Source organism: Trichosurus vulpecula, chromosome 2 (assembly GCF_011100635.1).
Source record: "Trichosurus vulpecula isolate mTriVul1 chromosome 2, mTriVul1.pri, whole genome shotgun sequence".
Classification (NCBI taxonomy): Eukaryota; Metazoa; Chordata; class Mammalia; order Diprotodontia; family Phalangeridae; genus Trichosurus; species Trichosurus vulpecula.
This window is the reverse complement of record NC_050574.1, coordinates 196772445-196792203: the sequence shown is the minus strand read 5'-3', so window position 1 is coordinate 196792203 and position 19759 is coordinate 196772445. Positions and strand designations below refer to the sequence as shown.

The window sequence follows — 19759 nt, the reverse complement described above, 5'->3', positions numbered from 1 at the left end:
TTCATTTCATATTTTATTTCTAACATATATTATTCTAATATGTAATATTAAATTGGGCTGTATTAACTGAGTTATTTTTAAATACATAAAGGACTTTTAAGAATTTCCTTCTTAAAATAACATAAAGAACTCCACTAAAACCTATCGTTATTACATAGTGTTATATAAACCATGGTCAGATCATACATTCCCTGAAATGTAACTACAAATAGCAAAAGTCTGGGGAAAAACACTAATTTATATACTTGTTGCCCTGTGCCCTGACAACAGCATTTCAAAGCAATTTTACTATTTAAGATAAAATTATATACCTTTCAGTCAAATCATTATATAAATAGATAAATGTTTTCTCAGTATTCTTTTCAATTAAGCAGAACTCCTACAGGTAACCCACACAAATGAAAAGCGTGCAAAGGTGATTCTAGGTCTAAACATTTACCCTAAATTATATCATAGTGGTTTGAACTGAAAAGGATTTTTGAGAGTCTATTTAGCAAGTCTTTCCTTCGGGTGGTTAGGAAAGTTTGAGTGTCTTTCAAACTTTATATTATCATTTCAAAAGTTAAGAAGCATGTTTTATTGTTTATTTGTTTTTTTTTAAAGTGCACCACTGATGATCTCCAAATGTTAAATATCAATAATAATATAAAACAAAAAAACTTACCAGACTGTTGTTTCCATTTGACTATCATTGAGTTGACGATTGTCCAGTTGTGCAAAAAGAGGAAAAAGGACTTGAATACCTCCAATTGAGTGAATTGCACTGTGAATTGAGTGTGTTACTATAGCTTTCACATCCTATGTTTAGAAAACACAATATGCATTAAATATTTAGTAAACATTGTCTATAAGGATTCATTACTAAATATTAATAAGATACATGCAACATTCTTTTAAAATTAGCCTGCAAATTTTAATACATAATTACGAAATATTATAGGATAGAGTAACATAATACCATATGAAAAATACAAGTGGGATCATATATTGAGCTGGATGCAAATCAAGAAGGGACGAGGCAGGTCTGTAGGCCACCTCATTATTTTACAGATGAAAAAACTAGGACTCCTGAAAATTAAACCTGAATGTATAAATTGGCCTAGATGGCCTTTGGGATCCTTTGCTACTCTCAAATTCTCTGATTCTATAAACAACTTGCCCAATATCATGCTAGCAATGTGTCAGAACGGGGAGTCATTATGCCATACTGCCTTCATCAAATAACCAAGATAAACTCATCTTATCAACAAAATTTTACATTTATATCAAAGAAGCTAATTAAATTAAACTAGATACAACTGCCATGCCCTAAAAGATACAACATTTTCTTCTAAAACTGATAAGGTAAATTTTGAAATACAAGAAAATTCTATCCCAAGAAAACAGTAGGTAATAACTAAACAACTAAATAACTAAGCAAGCCAAATAAAAGAGGGTAAACATTACAGTAGTATACATTAGATTATGATGATTTAAACATTGAACAGAGCATGAAAACCAACCTGGAGCATGAGAGCATGTGGGGAGTGTACAAAAATAGATGCATTTTCTTTGGGTGATGATTCTAGGCATAGCTGAGCATCAGTAGCCTTAGCATTATATGTAAAGGCAATACTACTTGCAAGTTTCCCATCATACAGAACCTGTTTATGATGTTCAGCAAGATGAATATCACTCTCAGATTTAAATTTGAAAGTGCTCTGAAAAAAAAAATAGGAAAATAAATATTCTGAAATTAAAAGCAACATTTAATATTCAGACCTTTATTTTTCAATTGAAATTATTCAATTATTTTCTCTCCCTGAACTTGTTCCTTCTCACTGGTTTAAAAAAAAAAAGTAAATCAAAATCCATCTAAAAAACTATGCATAGTTAAGAAAGACAAATTGCTTCATTGGCCATGTCCAAAAATACATGTCTGACCTATGCATTCTAATTCCAACACTTCTTGGTCAAGAGGTGGGCAGCATGTACTATCATTGGTCTGTATTCATCAGAGTTCTCAGGTCCTTCAGAGGTATTTGTCTTCACAATATTGTTATTGTATAAATTGTTCTCCTAGTTCTGCTTATTTCATTGATTTCTACATTAGTTCATATAAGTTTTCCTAGGTTTCTTTTAAACATTCACTTTATTCATTTCTTATGGCACAACAGTATTTCATTACATTATATTTTTTTTAGTCCTTCGCCAATTGATAGGCACTCATTTCTTTGCAGTTCTTTGCCATTATAAAAAGGGGAGAGAGAAAGAGAATGAGAACATATGGGTCTTTTTCTTCTTTGCTCTCTTTGGAGTATAGGCCTGGCAGTGACACCATTGAGTCATGCACAGTTTAGTAAAGAGCATTGTTCCAAATTGTTGTCTAGAAGGGCTGGACTAATTCACAGCTCCACCACACATTACTGTGCTTCTTTTCTTGTATCCCCGTCAACAATTGTCATTTTTCTTTTATGTCATCCTTGCCAATGCAGTTGGTGTAAGGTGGAACATCAGAGTTCATTTAATTGGCATCTCTCTAATTATTAGTGATTTGGAACTGTGTGACAGTTTGGATTTCTTCCTTTGAAAATTTCCCATTCAAATCCTCTGACCATTTGTCAGAGGACAAACTGCTTTCTTATTTTAATAAACCTGAATTAATTCCTTATGTATCCTAAAAAATAAGACCTTTGTCAGAGAAATTTGCTGCAATGATTTTTTTTTTGCCTAGTAAGCTACTTCCACTCTACCTTTTAAAATATTGGTTTTGTCTATGCCAAAATATTTTAATTTTGTAAAAATAAAAATTGTCCATTTGATCCAAAGGTCTACAGGTAAATGTTTGATAAATGGCTCTCCAGGAAAAAAAAATGTGCACATAACAAATTTTTAAGTTTAACATGCATTATTAACATTTCCTCCATTACTTTATGTCTAGGCAATCAACAAAACTAAGTCAAACCCTTATCTGTAGTGTTTACCCTATTTCTGAGGTGTAAATATGCATGCTGAAAATTTAACAAATTTAAGAAAATGTAGAGATATGGTTTAAGCTGGTGTCAGCATACTGCTGATTTTATCTTCTGTAATTCACTCTAATCCCTTTTTGATCACTAACTCTTTCCCTATCTATAGATTTGACAAGAAACATTTTCCTTCTTTCTCTAATTCGTTTGGCACGTGACTTTTTAATATTTACGCAATATATTCATTTGGAACTTAGCTGGTCTAAGTCTAATTTCTGCCAGACTGCTCTTCATATTTCTCAACAGTATTTGTTGAATAGTGAGTACTTAACTCAGTAGGTGGGGTTTCTGGGTTAATCAAACTCTTAAGCTACTAGATTCCTTTAGCTTCTGTATATTGTATTCCTAATCTTTTCCACTGATTGAATTTCTTTTTTTTTTTAAACCAGCATTATGTCTTTTTGATGATTCAATAATCATCCTATATAGGATATTTTGAGATCTGGTTTCCTTCTTTTCTATTTTTTTTACTATCTCCCTTAAGATTCTTTTGTCCCTCCAGATCAATTTCATTATTGTTTTTTCTAGCTCTACAAAATAATCATTTGGTAGATTGGCTGGTACGGCACTGAATAAATAAGCTAATTTAGGTAGTACTGTCATTTATACTCTTTAAAAAATCTGAAGAATGAAACATGCAGTAGATGAAAATAGCAATTCAACATTAGTACATTCTAAAATATATCTGCAATGCATCATCAAGGTACAGAGGTGGCCTGAATTTTTTAAGATTATCTCAGCTCCATCAGGTATAATCAAGTGAGAAAGGCTTTTAGTATGATTCCAAGACTAGTTGAGCTATGTTTGGAGAAGCTCATCACCAGATTGGCCACAGTAATTTTGAAAGACTAAGTACCAAACACCAAATGCTGGAATATATATTGACAAAAGAAAGTACCCACATCGATTAGAAGCAAAGGAACTAAAACCCGCACAAGTACAAATAATAAGAAAACAATGAACTTTTGAAGCATGAAGTATTTCAAGTAATGAAATTTAAATTTATTTTCTTGATCAGGTCTCAGTAGAAATCAAAAATTAGGATCAACTGATCAATTCTTGTATAAAGCCATAACACCATTTATTTAGTCTGCTCTGAATCCAATTTAACTCTCTACCCTTAAAAATTGTAACTTGCTTTAGTTCTTTCTTCCCCAATTCTTCCTTGATTTATTCACCAAAGCAAAAACTTTCATTTAAATATAGTAATAATGTTTTATTTAGAAATTTATAGTACCACAGAGTTGAGTATTTGAAAGTCAAAACTAGCCTTAAGGTACACCAATTTGAATTATGCAGGATTATTTATCCACCAGAAGAAATTTTAAAAATAAATTAGGGAAGTCAGGTTCTATCCTAGAATCTTGGATGGGGTCTTTTGTACCAGTTTTACAGAACAAGTTTACAGAACAAATCCTTTCATTAAGGGGATTTGTTCTGTGAAGTTTGGATTCAGTCAAAGGGCCAAACTTGAGGACCTAGAGGGCCACGTGTGGCCTCAAGGCCACCAGTTCCCCACCCCTGTTCTATCCAGACAAATTAGGAATAGCATATGAAGAAAAAAATCATTTTTTCTATCTCCCATAATATTTCCAAAGATTTGGGGATAGGTACAGGAGGGACAGAATCCTAGCTATGCTTTTAATATGCAAATCAGTCCAAGAACAAGCATTTAGGTAATTCTTGAAGAAATCATGTTGGAGTAGAAACAGGTGATAAGAAATCAAATGATGAAAACACATTAGGTCATTTTAAAACTCTGAATCTCTTAATCACTAAACAGTGATTTCGTGTAAATATTATATGGTACTAACAAAACAAGAGTGGATGTTTTATGACTTGAAATTGTTTCACAAGACAAAAAAAAATAACAAGGGCAGAGAATTTATAACAAATAGATAAGGGAGAGTAAAAGCCAGGGGTGTTACTATCATCTGTTGTGGCATACCATGAGATAACTAGAAATAAGGGGGACCCTATGTAAATGTTGTACATGGCTAACAAAATGGCACAAAATGAGTTTGCTATGAATTCCTATTAAGTGATCAATTTTCTCACTGATTTTAAAAATATGAAATTCGTTGCCTGGTAAATATTCTGAATCAGACATAAAAATTATATTTAGTGAAGGGAAATTTGCAAAAAAAACACATATAAAAAAGAAAAGGAGCAATGAGATAATCGTAACCTGGGAATCACAAAGATCCCTATAGGTTCGTGTCCTACCTCAGACACATAAAACCTGTTTGACCAGGGGTAAATCACTTAACTCCCAAATTCCTGGATAATGCTCTAAGACTATGAGTAAGAAACAAGATGTTGATCTACACTGGTAAACAGTTTCCACATCAGCAGTTTCTGATACCAATGACATCAAAGGAAAAGAGAAGCAAAAAAGCTTTACAATAAATATTTTAAATGACTAATTCACATAGAATAAACGTATTCAAACTAAAATATAGCAATTGAAAAAATCTAACAATACGTTTGCTTGACTCACTCATATTCTTCACAAAGTAGCAAAAAACAATACATCTCTTTTAAGATTTAAACTTTAATGATATCAACTTTCACCACAGTGATCCTTTTTATTTGTTCTTATTTTGCATTTCACTTCAATTTCCTGAGCTATCTCAAGGAAGTTCACTTGAAGAGACCTCTGCACAACATGTGACAAGATCTCTATGATATAAGGATATAGAACAAAGAATTCACTGTAGTATGACAGAATATTCACTGGACTAATAAATCAGGATGAATTAGGGTCCTTCACTAAATCTGACATTAACCTTGTGACCTTGAGTAAGCTATTTAATTTCTATGGCTGCTGGTTTTCTCATTTTTTTAGATGGACTTGAAAACTATAAGCTCCCTTTCAGTTCTAAGATCCAGTCTTCCTACCAAAAACACCCAATCCTTGCCAAACCATGAAGATTTATTCAATTTTCTGTTGCAACATTTAATTGTCAGATGGCTGGCAAATAGCCAATAATCATCAGGAAATAACTCCAGAACTATGCTAAACATGGTCAACAAAATCTACACCAGCGGTCCAGCTTCCAAAGAATAAGGTTACAATAAAAAACAGCCTTGCAAAGAAAAAGATCCTGTGGGTCCATCAGTAACCCCAAATGTTCAAAGGACCAAGCTTAAACTAATTACAATATAAATTTAAGTGTTAAAGAAAGATTGAATGATTGAGTCATTTGATTGACAGCTCATGATTTCTTTATTAACAATCTTCCCATTTTGGACCATGCTCACAAATGTGTTACTTTCAAAACATGGCAAAGTACAGATCATCACCATAACGTGGCAGTTCAGTTGGTTGCAGCTAGAGGAAGAAAGGGCACAATTATAATATAACTATGCTACAAAGTCGAAAATTCTATATCATAAGTACTATTTTTATAAAGTAAATTTGAGAGTAAACTTAATTTCCTAAATTTAAGAGTTTTAAGTGATAATCATACGCTACCCTTCAGCCAATAACATAATTTTAACCAAAAAATGTGGTACTTTTAAATCTCAAGTGGCACACTCTTAGCACAAATAATTATCTCTTATTTCAAGGACTACTGTGAACTACAATTTAGGCAAAAATCTTTGTTCATTAAGTCTAGATGGTTGATTATCAAGATTGTTCATGATTCCTTAAGTCAATTGGAAATAACACTGTGGTAAGGAAATAGTAGGCATTTAATCTATAAACTGAATTGAAGTTAATAGATTTAACTCCTCTATAAGCCAAATGGCACAGCTGTTCCACAGTTACAGAGCACACCTAAGATTCCAGCCAAATTTCTTGTAAATGGTATCAAAAGGAACAAATAGTAACAATAGGAATCAAGAGATACATAAACAGAAGAAAAGAATCAGCTGAAAATTAATCTCTATGGTTAAAAAAAATCAAATCAAAACCCACGCCTTAAAGATAACCACAGAATCACAGGATCATAGATTTAGAACTACAAGTCTAATCTAGTCCAAATCCCCTATTTTAAGAGTAAGCTACCTGCCCAAGGTCACATGGGTAGTCAGCATCAAGGACAAGATTTGAACTCATGTTCTCCGACTACAGAGACAGTGCTTTTTTACACCGTATCTCATTACCTCTCCCTCTCAATAATACAATATTATAATCTCCTCACATAAAGGACAAAATTATTACAATTCCATTATTGATGTAGTATTGGCACTTTCACCAAAATTAGTAAAATTCTTTGCCTAAACAAAATACAACTTTTTATATTTTAATTTTTATATTTTAAAAGTTGTTCCAAAATATAGTACAGAAAATCAAAAGGAAAACATTAGTGCAAAAGAACTTCAGGCATAATATATTACTTTCAGAGAGTAAAGAAAGAAATATTTCTAAAAATTTGGTACCTCTGCTTCATGTCACTTTGAACTTATTACTTCAATATTAATTTTTTTTCAAAATCTAGTCATATCAATGCAGTACAACAGGATTGTAAGTACTTTGGTGAGAATGTATAATATAGTCTTATATTAAGTTAGCATTTTGGATGTCATTATATTCAATGTGAATTAAATAAAAATATCCTATTTCCCTAATGTTATACAAACTGGAGACTTTCCAAAGTCTTGGTATCCAATTTCTGTCTTGACACAACTTAGTGCTAGGAGTCTGCAAACTACAGAATACTAGAAGCACAATAAAATAATTATATTCCTCAAAAGGTATAAAAGTACGGGAAAGATTCTATTATAGACAGAATAGAAAGTGAACAAAATCATACAAAATATTTAGTTGTATTAAGTTCTTTGTATAGTTTTTACCAAGGCTGAGGGGTGGAGGGGACTGAAGTTCAATTATTTCAACAAAGGCAATGCTACCTTCATTTCCATGCCTTTTCTCATTTCCTTTGTTACCTCTAACAATCTAAACATTATTAAATATAAACAATAGTCCTAAATAATCTAAACAATATTAAATCAATTCACACAGGGATTTTTAAAAATTTATTTTAGCTCACCTTATTGCGTTGTTTTAACAATTATTTTTCCAGTCTTATAAAAATAAGTTTTATCAGGGTTATTATTTTTGAATAACAGATTAATAAAATATTTTGTCAACATTATAAAATTCAATGAAGAGTAACCACACAAGAACATGGGGGTGAAAAATGCTTAATGAGAGAAAGAATAATGGAAATTTTATAAAGCTTTAGAATGCCAGATTTTAGTTACAAAAGTTATTATAGCTTCTATTTAAATTTTCAAAAGAACTTACATTAGATACTATTCTATATAACATTTTATATCTGCAGTTTCATATTGCTCATAAAAATTGTAATAAGATACTAATTACCACCTTATATCCAGGTCCTAACTGATGTATTGCAAATATCTGTGCTGGGTTGAGTGCTTCACTGAATACATAAACTGCACCAAGTTGACCACAGAATACTCTATTTGCATCAGCGGTTTCTGAAGATCCAAGAAAGCACTTATCATAGCTCTGTTTAAAAATAAAAAGGTACATATATAACGTCAAATGCACTATTTTTGAATGACATCTAAACAAAATACTTTTCCCTTCATTACTATAAAACATAATATAGTGTCACAATAAAAGAAAAACAAGATCAGATAACCCTTTAGCAGTAGTTTTCTCTAAATAATTCTAACATTTTTCCTACTTAAACAAAATGAAAGGTACTTACTTCTATTTTCAATATTCATTGATAACTTCTCAGACAATGATCACCACCTCTTAGTTCTAATCACACCAAAACAGTAAAAATAAGTGATAGACAGAAAGCTTAAAAAATAATACAGAAAATAAACTTACATCATTTGTATTAACATGCCAGGCCATATCACCATATGAAACCAGCTGACCATTAACATAACATCGTATTTCACTATTTCTCCAACGATTGTAGATATGGACAATGCTGATCATGTACCACTTAAAGGAATTGAAAAAGAAAAAGGAAACAATGTGCATAAATAAATTTTTAATAATTACATCAAAAAATGAGAAAAATGCTCATATCACATAAAGATAAAACACCATTTATCATAGAAAAATAATTATAATTCAAGTTTAAAGCAACTGATACCAACTATGTATTTCAGACTAAATCAAAACAGAATCGTTTGCTTTACAAACCTGCTAAATGCTAAATATTTATGAATTTTTTTTTGGATCTTTGTTGTCATAATTAGGTATAGATGAACAGGAAGAGATGAAATTAGTCCCTAATTTATAGCTATCATTTAATAAACTTTTTAAAAATATCTTTCCAAGGGAATGTTTTATATTAAAGCAAAAAAATACTAAGACTTTATAATATAAAACCAAATTCCTCCTCTTCTCTCTGAAACCTCTTCTTTTTCTGATGTCACTACTGCTGTTAATACCGATAGCCTCAGAGGTATATGCAGGTCTTCTTTATCCTCCAACTGCCCTGAATATTAAATTTAAAAGTTTTACCAATTGTATCTTCAGAATAGATCTTGCATCTGTCCATTCCATTCCATTCCATTCCAAATGCTAACACCTTAATTCAGGCCTAGGCTTTTTCTAATAGTCTCCTGCTCTCAAACTTAATGAGGGAGACAAGTAAAAAAATTATGTACAAACAAGACATATATATGAAATAAACTGGGGATAGTTTCAGAGAAAAGGCATTAAAGTTAAAGAGGAATGGGAAAGATATCTTTCCCATCTTGGAATAGGGCTTTGAATGAGATGAAGGAAATCAGGGAAAACAGGAGGCAGAAATGATGAGTTATATGCATGGAGGATAGCCAGTAAAAATGTCTGGAGTAAGGAGATGCAGAGTCTAGTGCAATGAACAACAAGGAGGCCAGTGTCACTGGATCTCATATCCAGTTGTTTATGGAGGGGTATATAAGGATATGGTCAGATCAGCCTTTTCACATGGCTAAGGGGAAGATGGATTGAAGTACAAAGAGACTTCAGGCAGGGAGACAACCAGTAAGTTAATCGTAGTTAACCTTGTCTGTAGTAGGGTGGTGGTAGTATCAGTGGAGAGAAGAAAGCATAAATGAGAGATGCTATGAAGATAGAAACAAAAGGGCTTAACAACTAATTAGATGGGGGTGGGGGTGGAGGGAGAGCAATTGTGTTGTTAAGGGTGAAATACAAGTTGAGAGCCTTGGTAACTGGGAGAATTGTGGTGCCCTGGAAAGTAATATGGAAGTTCAGAAGGGGGGAGGTTTAGGGGGAAAGATAATGTGTATAGTTTTTGACATACTGATTGTAAAATGTCTATGAGACATCCAGTTTGAGATGTCCAATAGGCAGTTAGAGCAGTGAGACTCGGGGTTAGGAAAGACGTTAAGGCTAGACAAATGGATCTGAAAATCAAATAATTGAATACATGGGAGCTAATGAGATTACCAAGGGAAATAATATAGAGCAAGAACAGAGGAGACCCAGGAAAAAACCTTGGAAGACACCTACAATTAGCTAGAGAAACTTGGATAAAGATCCAGCAAGAGAGACTAAGAACAAGAGACAAACTATGTCCTCTCTCTGAAAGCAATGCAGAGAAGCAGGAGGAGAACCAGAAGAGAGCAGTGTCATGAAAATCTAACGAGGATAGAATACCAAGCAGAAGAAGATAACTGAAAGTGTCAAAGGATATAGAGAGGTTCAGAAGACAGAAAAAGGACCATTAGATCTGGGGATTAAAAAGGGCAATGGAAACTTTGGTAAGAGCAGTTTCAGTTGAATGATGAAGAGTAGGCAAGAAAAATAATCCCCTAACTCTATGAGAATAGGCTCAACAGAGTTAGCCACAGGGGTAAATTAGACTGTCATCCCCTTTCCTTTTCTGTTTTGTTCTCACACAAAATTTCTAAAAGATCTTTTTGTATAGATCCAAAAAAGAGGTAACAGAGAATATTTTCTTTCCCTATAAACCACTGCCAAGAAACCCAACAAAAGGAGGAAAATTGGTGAAATTTCCCTAAAATATCAAATATTTGCTATATGCAAAGATGGGAAGCCATCTTTACTGCTGCTGCACCTGACACCACAGGTAGCCACTGAGACTGAGATGCAGATCTGAAAATCCATAGCATGCGCCATGAAGCCTGAGATGGCTATAAACATCACTCAGATATCTTCCCCCACTATTTTCTCCTTCACCTCATCTCACATGAAGAGGTAGCCCTTCTCTTTGACAAGGTTTACTACTCTACATTCCCCCTTGATCCTATTCTATACCATTCTCATTCAGCAGATTGCCTTCTCTACCATCCTCACTTTATCACTGGTTTTCAACTTCTTTCTATATATTAATTGTGTCACTGATGCCTCCCAACATGCCCATATCTCCCTGAGAAATCCATAAAAAACCCTCAATTTGATTCAATTATCATTGCTAGGGATGTATATACATACATACATACATATATATATATATATATATATATATATATATATATATATATGTATATGAGAAATATCTCTCCTGCATCCTCAACTATAGTTCCTGAGAGAGCCACTTACAATCAATGACTTCACTTCCTCTCCTCTCACTCTCTTTTAAGCCCTCTATAATCTGGCTTCTAACCTCAACATTCAACTGAAAATGCTCTATATAGTTACCAACGATGTCTTCAAGTTTTTCTATTTTGCCAATTCTTTCTGCTTTGCAGGCCATAAATTCTGCTCTCAGAATCTGTATTTTTCTTTATTTTAATATTTTTTTTAATTTTAAACTTGAATACAAAATTAGAAAAGAAAAAAAATTGCCATGTACACAGCAGATCATAAGACAGGATTCAATATAAAATACTACATTTCCATTTGAAGAAAACCTACATAACAAACACTACACAATGTTTTCAAAGCTTCCCAGCTTTTCTTTGCTTCCTTGTTAGTTTACTTTTGTTCTCTGCTGTGCACTTTTTACTTTACTTTTTTCCTGTCCCTCCCCCCACCACCCTAAAGGTGGCTACAATTAGACAGGATATACATATACATAAATATCTATAAACATACACATATACATTCATACCTACACACGTGCTATGCTCATTTCCTCCCATCATCTGATTTCTCTAAAGTTGGAGAGCATGTTCCTCCATAAGTCCAAGTCTTTCCATGTTTTTCTAAATCAACCAGCTCATCATTTCCTACACCACAACAATATTCCAGCCCAGTTACCTCCTATCTGAGAGAATGTCTATGAAAGTTTTTTTTTCCCAAATTATCAGCATTCCTTCTATTCTTGGCTACATAGGTTTTTATTTATACAAGATTTTAATTTAAAATAATGGAAATTATCCTTTTTACACTTCAACAATGCTCTTACCTCATAATACGGTTTAGAGCCTAATACTGCTGAATCTACTTTCTTTACAATTTTTTCCCCTGATTTCTTTGAAGTTTCTGATATTTGTTATTCTAAATGAATTTTGTTATTATTTTGTCTAACTCAGTAAAGTTATTTTTTAGTAATTTAATTGGGATAACATTGAATAAATAGATTACTGAGGTAAAGCCGTCATTATACTGGCTTTACCAACCCATGAATAATAAATATTACTTCAATTAGTTAGATCTGAATTTATTTGTATAAAAATTGTTTTATGTTTATGTTCATATAGTTCTTGTGTCTTTTTTGCCAGGTATAGACACAAGGGTTTTAGACTATCTAGGTATTTTAAATGGTCTAAAGCAATATTACATAATATTGCTGATACATACTGTAGTTTCTCTATTTTTCACTTTTGGTTAAGTGTATTTTAACTTTAACTTTGTCTGATATCATGATTATTACCCCTGCTTCTTTTCCATACTAAATTCTACTCCTGCCCTTTATTTTATCTTTGTGTGTACTTCTCATTTTTATAGCATTTCCTGAAAGCAACATATTGTTGAATTCAAATTTTTAATCTGCTTCTGTTTTATGGGTAAATTCATTCCATTTACATTCTAAGCTATAATTATTTGTTGTATATTTTCCTCCTTCCTATTTTTCCTCACCATCTTTGTCACCCTATTTACTCTAACTCTCCTCACTCCTCTGCTTTACTTCTACCCACTACCTTACCCTCCTATTCCCCAACCTAACCACCCCTCCAAGAGTCTCTTCCTTATCCTCTCCACTGACCCTATGCCCTTGCCCTCTTATTTTTTCCTGAATTTAGAAGACTTTTATATCCTTCTAGATATATATGTTGTTCCCTCTTTAACATATTTCCAAAGGGAGTAAGGTTCTAGCACTACCCACCCTCCTGCCACTAGCTTCTTCTGCATCAGTTTTTCCCTTTACACCTCATTTGGCAACTCATTTGTATGAGATAACTATTCATTTTTATCTCTCCCTATATAGTTTTGTTAGAATCACCCCATCATACTCAGTTCTGCCCACACCTTTCTTTTCCAGCTACCCAAATAATGATGACATTCATAAGAGTATTGTTAATATTGCAAAATATACGAAATAAACAATTTATTGAGTCCCTTGTAATTGGTCTTTAATGTTTACCTTATATTCCTCCTGGATGTTATGTCAAATTTTCCCTTAGGTTTTGCTGTTTTTGTCACAAAAACCTGAAAGTCTTTCAGGTGGTTAAATGGCCATTTTTTTTTCATTCAGGGTTATTCTTAACTTTGCTGGGTAAGTTACTCTTGGTCACAACCCCAGCTCTTTTGCTCAATGGAATATAGTATTCCAAGATCTACAATCCTTCAATATAGTAGTTGCTAAGTCTTATGTAATCCTTACTATAATTCCATGATATTTAAATTTTTTTTCTTGTTGCTTCCACTATTTTCTCCTTAATCTGGGAGCTTTGAAACTTGGCTATCATATTCCTGTTAAGTTTTCTTCCTGGGATCTCTTTCACGTGGTGATTGGTGGATTTTTTTGTTTCTGCTTTGCCTCCTTGTTCTAGAACTCCAGGGCAATTTTCCTTGATAATTTCTTGTATCAAGATTCTTTTTTTTTTTTTGACCATTCTATTATTTCTCCTCAGTCTGTTCTCCAGATAGGTTGTTTTTCTGATGGCATGTTTCAGTTTCTCTTCTACTGTTTCATTATTTTGATTTTTTTTTTTTATTTCTTGGTGTCTTAGAACAGTCATTAGCTTCCCTGTACCTACTTCAAGGAATTATTTTCTTCCTTAAATTTTTGATTCTCTATTTCTAGTTGGTTGACTTTCTTTTCATAATTTTCTTGGATTGCTCTTTTTTTCTAATTTTTCTTGAATCTCTCTTATTTGATTTTTAAAGTCCTTTTCAAGTTCTTCCAAGAACCCCTGTTGTACTTGGGACCATTTAAAGTTTCTCATTGAGAAAGGAGTGGCTCTTTTAGTTCTATTATCTTCCTTTGCATATAAACCCAGATCTTCCCTATCTCCATAGTAACTATCTATGCTTGGGTTCTTTCTCCTTTGCTTACTCATTTTTATTTGTTTATTTTGGTTTTATTTTATTTTTTTTTAGCAGCTATTGGTGTAATGAAGTTCTAGTCCTAAGGTAAAGGGAATGATGCCCCAAGCATCAGGTCCTTCTTACTGTTATTTTCTAAGGTCTGTCCCAGAGCCCAACATTGGGCTCTCCTCTCCACTCCTAAGCAACAGCAAGGCCCCAGCCACGCTGTCCTGCAAATGATCTTGCTCCATGTAGTCCCTCCAGCGGCTGCAAACTACAGCTGTCCTTTTTGCCTGGAACTGAAACCAGGGACTCTGCTCTCCTGAAAGTGCCCAAAGCCAACAGGGTCCCTGTCCCTTGCTACTGTACTCACCAGGTGTGCACTAACTCCTCCCCGCCAAGTGGTAGCCATAGTGGCATGTGTCTCATGAGCAAAGCTGTGCTTGGCAATCTTCTCCGCCTAAAGGGAGATGGAAGTTTCTAAGGCAGAGGCTGCCTCTCAATCCAGCTTCCCCCAGGGCTTGTTGTTTATTGATTAGGAAGAGTTTACCTGGAGGTGTCTGCACTTCACTTAAGCCAAACCTCACCCCTGGAGGTCAGGTGTTTCCTGGGGTCTTCTCAGATTGTCCTAGGAGGATAATTGCTTCACACTGTGTTTATTTCTACTGCTGTGAAGCAATGTTCTGTCTTTTTTGTGGAGGAAATTTGGGTAGCAGAGTTTTCTGCCTACTTTGCCACTTCCCAGAATCCTCTCCGTATTTTTCTTTTGAACCACTTAGGAACCTATCTTGCTATAGTTCCATGCTGCCTTGGGAATCAACAAGGACTTCTGCCTGATAAGGTGTTAATTTATTTTCCTTTGTCTTGCCATACTTATTCAAAGATGCCTGGACTCTATACTCCCTTCTGTTATTAATATCTTTCATCCTGGTAAATTTGCTTATGCTCAAGGTCTTTAATTTAGTTTTCTTCCTCTGGGTCTTTGGCAATTGCAGACTGTTGTTGGTTTTAATTTCCCTATTGCTCACTCTCTTATGCTTTTTCTCCTTTGATGGTAATTTCCCAAGGAGCTGGACTTCAAAGCCCAATGCAGGTAAATCACAGGTAATTCACATGTGAGGACAGAACTGGCCCAGCTGGCTGCTGGGCTCTTTCCCTCATGATAAGTGGAGTATTTCACTGCCTCCTACCCGTGTCCTCCCCCAGCTTCCTCTGTTTAGTTCTCCAGCTGAGCTTTGCTGGAGAACAGATCACTGCCATGCTATCTCACCCTAGTTAACCTTCTGCTTTTTGGTTTTCTACAATGGAATGAGAGGGGCAGAGATGAGTTGTGCTTGAGATCCAGTCTGCAGTCCTGCTACTGAAGTGTGGAGGGTGGTAAGGGAAGGAGTACTGAGAAAACATGTTAAGGGTTGGGGGTTAGCCTTCTCTGCTATTTTTTTCATTCAACTGTTCACTTGTTTGGGTTCTTGATATCTGAAGATAGCTGATACGGCTTTATCTTATGTATAATTCTGATTACAGAGAGGTTTGACAGCTCATGGATATCAGGAAAAAAGTCTAGCCTTCAATCTTGTTGAATGGAATGAACTAGAAGTCTCACTGATGCCTTAACTGCCGCATAGCCATTTCTTAACCCTCATTCTTCTTGACCTCTCTGTAGCCTCTGACACTGTCAACTCACCCTCTTCTCCTTGATAATCGCACCTCTCTGTTTTCATGCTACTATTCTTCTACTGCTTCTACCTGACAGAAGACTACTTTTCTGACTTCTTAGCTAGATCTTCATCAGCATCACAAACATTAACCATGGAAATTCCTCAAGGATCCAACTTGTATCTTCTTTTCTTCTCCTTTCACACTATTTACTTGGGTGTTCTTGTAAGGTCCCATGGATTCAATTAACTATAAGCAGGTGATTCTGAGATCTATTTGTCTAGATTAAACCTCTCTCTTGACCTACAGTCTAACATTATCAAAATTTTCTTGGCCATCTCAAATTAACTGTCCCATAGGCATCCCAAACTCACTATGTCCAAAACACTACTTATCTTTGCCTCTAAATCTTCTCTTCCAAACTTTCCTAGTACTGTCAAGAGTACCATCATCCTTTTAATCACCTGGGCTCACAATCGCTTTGTCATTCTCAACTACTCATTCACTCCACACTGGTAAACTGATGCTAAGTTTTTTTCAATTCAACCTTCACAATATTTCTAATATGTCTCCTCTACATTCACAAAGCAGCCACTCTAGTGGCAAATCTTCATACCAGACAACTGTTTTCTGTTTAAACTCCCTGCCTCAAGTTTTCCTTATTACAATATGTTCTCTACTTAGAGACACCAAAGTGACCCGACCACGTCACCTCCCTATGCAATAAAGCCCAATGGCTTACTATTACCTCTAAAATCAAAGTTCAATTCTCTATTTGACTTTTAAATCCCTTCATGACCTGGGCTGTTCTTATCTTTCCAGTTTTCTTAACTCTTATTACCTTCCACATACTCTGAAATTCAGTTACACAAGGCCTTACACAAGGCACTCTATATTGCCCCTATCTAGGCATTTTCACTGGTTGTTCACCATACCTGGAATGCTCTCCCTCATCTTTCCTTCCTGCCTTCTGTCAAATCTCAGCTAAAATCTCACTTCCTAAAAGAAGCTTTCCTAATCCTCCTTCAACTTCAATTCTTCCCTTTAGGATTGTCTCCAATTTATTTTGTATAAACTGTCAAAAAATGGAATGAGTTCTCTCTGGGTCTTGAAATTTAGTGACAACTTATTTTCTATAGTAATATACTGGTCAGATTCCATGGGGAATAAAACTGTCCATTTGCAAAAATATGAAAGTTTGGTGAAACCATTCAAGCCATTAAAATCATTAGAAATAATAAATGATTTAAGAGAAGCAGGACACACAAAACACTTATCAAATAAAAACTAGTCCTGCTATATTTCTCTGCCTTTCAAAGTCATCAGAGCAAAGTTCTCAAATTCTGAATGTCTTACAAATAATGGAACTTTATCATTAGGATTTATTCCTCCCTCATTAAAAGTACGGTAGCACATTAATTTAAGTGACAATGAATAAAAGTTAATTCTGCTTTGGAAATGTCAAATTACCTTTTCAGATAAATGGAAAAACTCAGAGGGATTACAAAGTGAGTGTTGGATTTCACTGTTCCACTAGTATTCATTGTTTTAATTTACATTGTTTATTTTGTTTAAAAGTCAAAGATGATGATGGCATGTAATAATTATCCTTCACGATATGCGGACATTTAATTCAGCCTTGGTGATTATAAATTTCTGTGTCAACTTGGACATGGTCCATATAAAGTTTCAAGAATAAACATAACCTACACTATAGCTTTTCACATAGTAGGTAAGGGAGAACTGGGGTTGGTTTAACCAAAGAAAAACTTTAGGGAGAACATGATAGTAATCTTCAATATGAAGAGCTGTCACATGGAAGAAGGAACAAATTTTGTTCAAGCTGGTACAGACAGTAGAATAGGGACCATTGAGCCAAAACTCCAAAGAGGAAAATTAATAAATGATGAGGTACGGAAAAAATTCATAATAAAGAGATTTATATAAAAGGGAAAGAGGCTATCTTGGGAGGCATTGGGTTTCCCTTCCTTGGAAGTCTTCGAGCAAAGGCTAGATGGGAATATGTAACACAAACATTTATCTAGCACTTCAAAGTTTGCAAAGTGCTTTACTAATAATATCTCCTTTGTCAGCTATTAAATAGAGAAAATTCTCATTTCTGGATGAGTTAGACCAGACTTTCAACTCAAATTATTTACAGTACAAACTGTTTTTCCAGTTAGAGGCCTTATCTCCACAAGCATCAGTGACATCAACAACATCAAATTTGTCTTCCTGTTAAGATTTGTCCTCTATTTTGCCTATTACCCATATATTATGATTTTAAAAAAATATCTGGGACCATGGGTTTATTGAATGGTTTTTTTTATCAGATTTTAGCTCCTCTGAACTTCTAGACCAAGTAAACTAGACCAAATAAAAATATATCCAAAATAAAATAGACTCCCTAACTTATATTATAAAGCTTAGGAATAAAAATTCTTCACCTAAAAGAAAATCCAAAAATATTTTCATTTTTTCTTACCTTTCGTGGTTGAAAATCATATTTCACACAGTGCTGAAAACCTTTCCCCTTTGACTTCAGTGAAGTAACTATTAAACAGTTGCCAACAAAATGAGCAGAATAACCAACACCTTTGCTAGTACGAAAACTGTTAAAGAAAATAGGAATGAGGAATTAAACTGAATATATCAAACTCCTACTAAAAGTATATATGTACACAAGACTTGTCATACAGAGTAGAATAGGTATGTACTTGCAGACAAAATAATAAAATCTAACATGCTAAAACTAGCTGGATGCTTCGGGAGGTGGAGTCTGAACTACTGAAAAGCAAGAATTAAAATATTTTATTATTTTTATTTTAATGTTACATTCAAGTAACACAAACAGAGTAACACAAATTACTGGCTGACAAATACTTACAAAGGGCTTGGCCTCACCACCAAAGGCCATTATCCACCTTAGGATTGTGAAAGAGTAATAATTGTAAATCACATTTACATTACATTTTAAGTTTTGTGAGCAGCTTCACATACATCATCTCAATTGATTCTCACAGTAACCCTGTAAATACTACATATGTAGTACATATATAAATACTACATATGTATATACATATATAGATGAAAAGACGAAGGTTAGATGATTTTCCCAGTTATCACAGAGCTAGTCAACCAGAAACTCCCCTAAGATTTACCTACTAAATCATAAATATGTAGGCAATTGTTGTAAAGTTCCCTATGTCAAGGAAATTATAGCTCCTTTGAAAATCTGCTTTATACACAAGGCACAGTGCAAGGCAAGGTGTTGGTGACACAAATTTAAAATGAAAAAAGTCCCTACAGCTCACATTCTATCTGACTAGAATTAAAGAATTTATACAGATATAAACACAAGATAATTTAAGGAGGGAGAAAACACTAATAAATTAGAAGATCATTCTGTTTCCCTTTCCCTTTTTAAAGTGCAGCACAAGTCAGGATGACAGTATTATAATTATTTTTCTTTCAGCTCTGAAACTTACCTCAGCATCTGAGGCTTTCTCACCCTGGAACATCTCTTTACTATGATAGACCCCTTCTCCCAATTGTGAGTAACTCCCAGGCCTCAATTTTAGAAAAGGTTACAGGCCACCCTTCCATCAATCCCCTTCTGTCTCTGCTTCTGAATCCCTGGACTAGGCCAACATGCCTCAGCAACTGTCTCAAGTTCCCTCAGAGCCTGGGGCCTTCTCATCCTGCC

The 19759-nt window shown here is 34.2% G+C and overlaps 1 protein-coding gene across 4 annotated transcripts in view; it reads right to left on the bottom strand.

The window, feature by feature from the left end:
- NBEA (neurobeachin) overlaps window positions 1–19759 on the bottom strand; it is a 768499-nt gene that overhangs the window by 621168 nt on the left and 127572 nt on the right. For all 4 annotated transcript variants that reach the window (XM_036747790.1, XM_036747792.1, XM_036747793.1 and 1 more), the window contains exons 6-10: window positions 18539–18665; window positions 8827–8946; window positions 8347–8493; window positions 1503–1700; window positions 665–798 (exon numbers count right to left, since the gene is read on the bottom strand). In XM_036747790.1, the coding sequence (XP_036603685.1) occupies window positions 665–798; window positions 1503–1700; window positions 8347–8493; window positions 8827–8946; window positions 18539–18665 (726 nt within the window). The remainder of the gene's footprint in view (window positions 1–664; window positions 799–1502; window positions 1701–8346; window positions 8494–8826; window positions 8947–18538; window positions 18666–19759) is intronic.